Here is an 8,534-nt window from a genome sequence, read left to right as displayed (position 1 = left end):
ATAAGAGACCATGTTTCACCCTCCATAGTGATGTCCCTCACCTTATCCACAAAATCCATTGTGTTCTGGATGTGATGTTCATTACTGCCTACCAATGGGTTAAGAATAGATGCCAGAAACTTAAGAGATGTTAATGGCACACCCTGTTTATGGGTCTTAGGTAAACCATACAGACTAGGTGTAGCGTCCCATGGGTATAATCTATGGTACAAAATTCTGTCAATAGCACTGAAGGTAAGAAAGTAAATGTAGCTCGCTACTTACATTAACCCACAGCATCTCCTTTGGCTTGAAACCGTGATTGGGGTTTTGTCTCTGGAGTCATCCATACACCTGTTTAACTGGGGTTGAGGCCTGGGAGAACCACTCTTTACTCATTTCCACCACACCTTTTTACTGCTCTTGTAATTCTTACTGACTCTATAAAGAAAAACATATCTCCCAATTGGATTACCTAATCCTTTCAAAAAACCATAAAAGTGTGCTGACGTGAGTTTTGTTAAACTTGACATTTAGTGGCCTAGTCAAAGTTCATTATAATAGGTATAAATCCTCTGCACTATCCTGCTGGCAATACACACCAAAGTACTTCATGAGAAGTGAAGGCTTATAACCCTCTGGTCATGAATAGCTAACACTCATGTGACTTTAACCGTGACCTTTCGTGTACTCTCGAGTGTTTTCTCTCTTTCCAACGAAACCAAAAAAAAAAATAAACAAGGGCAGATGAAAAGGTGCCTTGTTGGCAGAGGTAAGCCACGTTTCCGTATTGTCGCTCCTTGTTAGCTGATGATGGGCCGTCTCCGCGTTGGCCAGCTGTACTTAGTCAAACAGGGACCAAGGCAGAGGATGCGCATGCACATTTGTACGCACACACACACACACACACACACACACACACATACATACACCTAGACAGGGCAGAGTGGTGCTGGCCCTTTGCCTCAAAACATCTGCTGGCAAGTCTGCGTTCACTCTGATCTCCGATGACGTGCCAACCACCGTGTCCAGCTCTGACGCCAGTCACACTGTCTCTCTCGCTCAACACACGCACACGCACACGCGCGCGCACGCACACACACACACACACACACACACACACACACACACACACACACACACACACACACACACACACAGGCCCCTGCATGACAACTGAAGGAGACTGAACAGAACACAGGGGACAAAGTCACTGCAAGCCAAGTGGGAATTAAGGGTTGCACATCAGCTTCTGCTGAAAGTGGATACTGACACTCAGTTTACTTCAGCCTTGACTCTGAAGAGGTGCTCTGGTGAATGAGCTTGAATCAGGAGGAGAAATCCACCCAGCAGCATAAACTTTATTTTACTCCTATTGATGGATGAACTCCCTATTCCCTACCTCAGATGACAATGAGACACTTGACAGCACGTACGTCTACGTTTGTGTTGTTGAAGTGGGTTGGGCTATTTAAAATATTTGTACTGTCACATTGTCTCAGGTGAGCTCTGTTCTCAGCCATGCCAGGAATGTGCCTGGCCTGCCTGCCCATCCATCAATCTGTCAAAATAGTCAGTCATTGTCCAGCACAAGTACTTTGCCAAAAACGTCATAATAAATGCTCAGTGTTGTCTACCACCTACCTCAGGGGTTGTCAGCCTACTGGTCAAGAGCCACAAATGAGTCACAAAGTGATTTTGAGGGTTGCACGATGGTTTAACCAGATATATATATATATGCACATTACAAATTCTGAATATCATGTTTATATATACTTTTACAGTGCCTTCATGCTTCCTCATAAAAATGACTCAAAGTTTTGTCACTGGATAGCCTGAGAAATATTGCACATAGCAGAAGATTGTTTCAAGGTTTCATGTACTCTTTGGACAGCAGTTACAATATCGGATTTGTGACAAAAAACAAGGTGCATAAACATAGGTCGGAATAAGGAACTCCAAATGTGAAGCTGTGAAGACAGCGGAGATTGGTTTGAGCAAGATCCTTTCTAATTTAATTCATATCAGATGTTGTTGGTTTACTTCAAGGATGAAGTCAAAGGTCAAATGTTCCAAACACTGAAGAGCAGGTGAGGGATGATTTATCCTGGAAACTGTTTTGTTTGAGCCCGTTTCTACAACACTTGACTTCAAACACACTTACTCTGAATGGCATATCTGGCTATTAATGCTTTTGCTGTCAGTGCTTGAAACGTCTCGTCTAGGTGCCAAATTCCAGTATCCTTTCATATTTAACTTGAAACAGATATCAATTAATCATTTTAGCACTTCAGACTTGAATCCATTGTAAATCTTAAAATGCTGAAAATTTGACAGCCAAAAAACAGTCAAGCAAATGCTTATTTGGGAAAAAAGGGGGGACATTTTCCAGACCTTTGGCATGCTTTATATATTCCATGCGCTGAACACAGAAAATGTTAATTTTGATGGCCTGTGAAAATGCCACCTTGTTAATCACACTTTCATATTTCTGATTTGGAAAATGTTAACTTTTGGGTAGCACTCCCAGGTTTTCAATTGTTTTTGTGCCAACTCCCTGAGCACCACATCAATCAAAGAAAACATCCAGACACATGCAGAACAGGCCCTGGGCACTGGCCACACACAAAGTTGTGACAGATGCGTGCAAAGACACACGTGCCTGATCTACGAGCCCAGTTCACATGTCCACAACAAGCAAGAGCGCTCACAGATGATGGCGTTTGTTCGCTTGCTCACTCACTGCCATTGAATGATCAGAATGGCGAGGACTTTTTCAGGTCCTTCCTCATTTCACTGTACTGGGCACTGAGGCGTCCCACAGCCTTGGCGTGCTCCTCATCCACCTCCTCCTTCAACCTCTGCTGCTCCTTTAGAAACTCCTCCCACTCCTCCTTGTGACGCTCGATGCTTGCCTGCAGCTGGGTGTTCTGGAAGGACACAAAAAGAAAGGTTTTAGCAGCTGTTGGAATTGTCTGACAACTTCTGATTTGACATTTCCAGTCTTCAAGAAAATTTCTTCAGAGTATGTGCATCGCTTCTAGGTCCCGCCAAGGCTATACATAAATCTCTATGCAATTTTCCAAAGCAACGTCTCAGTTCAGTTCAGTTCAGTTCAGTTCATGGAGGTGTGATGGAATCTCACAAGGGATTTAGTACAGAATCACATACGCAGATGAACGGCTGCTATGAAAAACAGATAAATGTTCTAATCTTTTGATTTTTAATATTTTTAAAAAATAGATAAAAAGATAACATAAAAGTCCACACAGATCATAGCCCAGAGAATGACAATTTTTTTTTTCTTCAACTAGCGAACCATTTCTGAGCACAGTTCAAACCCAATGTTTTCTCTTCTTCTCTGTCCAAACAGTGGATGTTAATGTTTGGAAGCTTTGCATTATGGAACATAATTTCTTCTCATTGTCATTACCTTTGTTTTATGTGCACACACGCCCCCCCACACACACGGACACACACAAACACAAAGAAAAAGACAGACCAGGAGCATACCCCCCCCCCCACATCACCATGGTTTTTTGCTACATTTCAGATTGTCATGTCACAAAAGCTGTTTATTTCCCATTTAAAGAGACCTTCCTCAAAGGAGGCAGTTGTGTTACCTGGTTGCCTTCTAGCTCCCTCTGCTGGATTCTTTGTGCCATGTGATTAGCAGCCTCCACTAAGGGAGAAAAGTAAGAATCAGGCAAACAATCTAATAAAGACAACATTTACTCAGTCTCAGCGAGCAAAGCTACACCATAATACAACCAAAAAACTATTACCTGAAAACTCGAACAGTTTTCAATGTGCAAAAAAAGCGCAGTGGTCTATAAACCCATCAATGTTTTCACTATTTACATGACCTATGAAGTTACAACATTTTCTATAAAGGTAATAAATAATACATTATTCCTAGACAAACATCATCAACAGAAATGCCATTCAGTTATCATTTTATAAATACTACAATATTATAATTCCATCCATCCATCCAGCCAGTTATTTGAATCGCTTATCCTGCTCTCAGGGATGCTGGAGCCTATTCCAGCTGTCTTTGGGCGGCAGGCGGGGAGACACTCTGGACAGGCCGCCAGGCCAACACACGTGCATGTGCACGCACGCGCGCGCGCGCACACACACACACACACACACACACACACATTCATACTTAGGGACAAGTTAGTACGGCCAGTTCACCTGACTTGCATGTCTTTGGACTGTGGGAGGAAACCACAGACCACGGAGGAAACTCACGCAGACATGGGGAGAACATGCAAACTCCACACAGAGGATGACCCACCAAGGTTGGACTACCCCGGGGGCTCGAACCCAGGACCTTCTTGCTGTGAGGCGACCGTGCTAACCACTGTGCCACCGTGCCGCCCAACTACATTTCAACATTACAATATTTTTCTTTCAAAATATACAGAGACACTACCTGGTAGTGTGAATTTAGACATGAATTAACATGATCTAATGTAAAAGTGAGGGAAGACCTACATCGAGTTATGACATCGCATAAGTGCTCGTGCATGCCTTCTGAACAGTTTGGCAGTGCTTCATTGGTCTCCATCACCATTTTATTGATGTTATCCAACAGTCTGCTCTCCCGGTTTCCTCGTTTCTCCTATTTATTAACAAGGGAAATAACAAGAGCGGTCTCTTAGTTCTTGTCTTGTTGACATTAGATGAGGTACTTCGTTCACTAGTTGTATATTGTTTTCCGCTGCTACCTGGCGGGCATTATCTCTGTATGTGAGATAATTTAATTGTTGTTTCAGTCTGTTTTTTTTAAAAGTCTACATGGCTGGGAGAAAATTCTGTAAGAAAAATATAAATTTGATATCTGTAAGATGTATATTCTGCTTGGGACTCAGAGTGAATTATGATCACATGCCTCACTCACATTTGCTATTTCCTATCAAAATTCTGTTAAGCCATCTCCCAGTGTTATCTCTTAAGCGGCAACTGTTCTCAAATGTGTATGAGCACTTGTATGCAAAATGAATGTGTGTACATGAACAGCATATTTGTAAGTACTCAGATATGGACCATGGGCCCATTCCACTGTTAAAACTATCAGTCCTTGACACTGCTGACTGGCTCATTTCGGGTCACTACATAATATCACTATAATGTCAAGAAGGCGAAACTCACCTCAAACTCCTTCACGAAGTAGCGGATTTCTCCCTGGGTGATGGGTCTGTGGTCAAAGAGTCTGGATTGGATGTCACCCACATCTATGCGAGAAACACGGATTAAAAGAAATTTAGTTCTACAAGTAAGAACCAGGAAAAACAAATGTACTATCTTGCCGAGTCCTGGCCAAAGTTGCCATCTCTAATTTACAAATTGATAAACAATAAAATATAACTGGCTTTTTCAGATGAGAGAAAACACTGATAGCAATAAATCCTGATGACACGTTGACACGCTGATCCTCGCAACCATTTCTTCTATCATGTCTTTTTCGAGACATGCACGACAACATTCACACAGCCACACACATACACAAGTTATTATTTCAGTATAAATCACGGTATTGCACATGTACTTACATCAGATGCTGTAACTGTCAAGGTTAATCTCTATTTCATACAGAGTATTTCAACAACCTCATACCCGTTGAAGGTCTCACCCACCTTTGGCGATCTTGTCCATTTTCCTATTCTACTGAAAATAAAACGGTGATGAGTAAACCAGGGCAGTAGAACTAGGCTAGCTAACCAGCCAAAGAGCTAGCTAGCGAGTGGCTGAATAAAAACTGGAGTTTCTTTGGAAAGGATAGGCGCTAGAGCTGCTCAGCCAAACGATGTCGTCGGTTTTAACGTAGGCTATAAAGTTTTACAATTATGATATTACAATATGTTTGGCAACAGTACAGATAGATGCATTTGCTATCTACAAAACCACCCGCTAATTGCTGTTAGGCGAATGAAGATCAGCTGAGTCGGAAAACACATCCTGTACTTCCGGGTATGACGTTGCGGAATATAACCAATGAGGCGTTATGTTTGATTTCTTCGCAAAAAAAGAAGAAAAAAGTTTGATTTCTTCGCTCAGTAGTAGCGTACTGTAGAGCTACTTTGTTGTATATTGAGGTAAATCACACTCATTTTAGGATTTTTTTTGTTTATTCGTGTGTGTGTGAGAGAGAGAGAGAGAGAAAGAGAGAGAGAGCGAGAGAGAGAGAGAGAGAGAGAGAGAGAGAGAGAGAGAGAGAGAGAGAGAGAGAGAGAGAGAGAGAGAGAGAGAGAGAGAGAGAGAGAGAGAGAGAGAGAGAGAGAGAGAGAGAGCAGCCTTTATGAGGACTGCAGATGTCAGTCTTGCTCTATGAAGGAAAAAGCAGCGGCGCATCCTCAACACAGTCTCTGTGATGCATTTCCTTATATTACTGACCAATTACAAGTGTTTACCAAACGTGTAAGATTGTATTCAAAATGTACCCTAATAAACTATTAGAGGGTGCGTGTAATGTGCATTCTGCTCCACATTTCTGAAACTGATTCAGAAGAATAGCCAGAATGGTATTCTGACATCACAGGGCACTGTTATTCAGAGGTGTCTGTCTGATATATGAAATCACATCAATAATGAAATGAAAGGTAAGTAAGGAGTGTACCCACATCTCTCGATTACTTTTTTCTGTTCTTGGCAAAATCGATTATCAAAAATATTAACCTAACCACTATACTGCGATCATTCAGTGACACAAAACTACGGAACATTAAAAGTGATAAAATAGATGATAGTAAGCGGAATAGTTTAATTTTATTCAGCCTATAAATCTGCCTGAAACCTCATGGCTCTTGATATGTCACTCTTTTTTGGGGGGTTGAGTTGTAACCTCTCCACCTTTAACACAGGAATCCATCCTCAGTGCAAAAAATATAGTCGGCCACTGTTTATATTTGAGGGGCTGTTCTCCCTTCATCTACCACTGAGTGGCGCTAGTACTCATTTTTGAAATGCAAATATATCTGCATACATGTATTAAATGAATAAAGAACTCATGGCAAAAGAAAATTAAATATGCATACATACAGTCAGGGTTTGGGCCAAATGTTGCATAATTGTTCCCAAGAAAAGTTTTTTTCCCTTCAAGATTTATGTCTTCTTATCATTTTATGTTATTTATTCAATTTTTTAAAATTATATTAAGTGTCCCCCCATTACTTTGGACTGTCATACTTTGTTAAGAAAAAGAAATGCTAATCATAATTCACCCACTGTCCACATTGTTTAGTTAAAAATGTTAAACATGCTCCATTAGTTTGTTTGGTGCCTATTAAAGAGATTAAATGATTGATAAACAGCCAAGGGATAAAAACCAGTCTCATGTTTGTCTGAAGAAGTATGATACAATCTGCTTAGCAGATCTGTCACGACAAACAAACATGTCAGAGCAAGTACAGGCCTACGTGACAATAACATGCATTCTGTTGCTCTGCTCTCTGCATGGCTCTGCAGGGATAAATTAAGCACATTAAGATCAACGTTGAGAGCATTGGATCACTTGATGCAATTGGGTGTGTATTAAAACTTGATGTACTTTTTTTTATACCACGTGAATAGTGCAATTTATTGTTCTCACTTGTTTTTTTGCATAAACCGCGAAAGAACACACAAATCAAATGCATAAATGAATCAGCTGCATGTACAAATAACATGATATTTATTTTCATGATTTAGCGATTTGCTAAATTTTCCACAGATTTACGAGAAACCTTTGAAATGGGAGAAACTGTAAAAAAAGAAGCAGCAAAAACATAAATATACGCATGATTAAGCAGAAAACAAATATAAGGATAATTGCCTAATTACAGTACTATGTGATTTATTCATTTAAGCAATTTTTTCCAGCAATGTGGTGGGCTGCAGTGTTCCAGAATTAGCTCTACTACTTATAGTTCAGTTCATAGAAGATCTTCGTCTTTATTGGCTTTTAACAATATTTAGGAGAGGGGGAAGAAGAAAAGGATATAAACTACTATAACGCTAAAGCTAACATCTTCCAAGTTAGTGTTTCCACAACATATAAGTATTTACAGAGAGCTACGCAAGCATCGACATAATGAGGGAGGATCTGCCTTCATGCTTCATGCATCATAACTACAAAAGAGTCATCCATATATTCAGCTGCGGTTTGCATGCCATGCGAGTGTTCCCTTGCACGAGGACAGATCATGTGTGTGTGTGTGTGTGTGTGTGTGTGTGTGTGTGTGTGTGTGTGTGTGTGTGTGTGTGTGTGTGTGTGTGTGTGTCTCACAGGTCTATTAAGTGAATTTTCCTTTTCATTTGACACTCCGGTGCAGATTCACTAAAAGCCTTTCTAGGACGCTCAACACAAAAATGTCACAGGAAGCAAAAAAAAAAAAGTTTGGAGAGAGAATTGTTTGGCTAGAAAGTTCATAATTTGGGATTTGTGTCCCCCATATATAGCATCAATGACACACTACGTACTGTACGGAACAGCAGTGGCTGAGGTTTGCTTGTTTTTGTGTTTGGCTGGTGTGTAAAGTGAAGTTTGATTCTGTTTCAAATGTAATTCT

At 40.8% G+C, this 8,534-nt stretch overlaps 1 protein-coding gene across 1 annotated transcript; it reads right to left on the bottom strand.

The window, feature by feature from the left end:
• Positions 1–1,684: 1,684 nt before the first annotated feature.
• Positions 1,685–5,932, bottom strand: bloc1s5 (biogenesis of lysosomal organelles complex-1, subunit 5, muted). Its single transcript, XM_056299700.1, has 5 exons — positions 5,625–5,932; positions 5,140–5,222; positions 4,483–4,609; positions 3,603–3,661; positions 1,685–2,909 (listed from the first exon to the last, which is right to left on the bottom strand). The coding sequence occupies exons 1-5, from the start codon at positions 5,641–5,643 to the stop codon at positions 2,736–2,738; spliced, it is 462 nt and encodes a 153-aa protein (XP_056155675.1). The 5' UTR covers positions 5,644–5,932; the 3' UTR covers positions 1,685–2,735.
• Between the last annotated feature and the right edge of the window lie 2,602 nt (positions 5,933–8,534).

The sequence above is a fragment of the Lampris incognitus genome, chromosome 19, assembly GCF_029633865.1.
Source record: "Lampris incognitus isolate fLamInc1 chromosome 19, fLamInc1.hap2, whole genome shotgun sequence".
Taxonomy (NCBI): Eukaryota; Metazoa; Chordata; class Actinopteri; order Lampriformes; family Lampridae; genus Lampris; species Lampris incognitus.
Note: the sequence above shows the minus strand (reverse complement) of the source record. Positions and strands in the feature narration are given on the sequence as shown.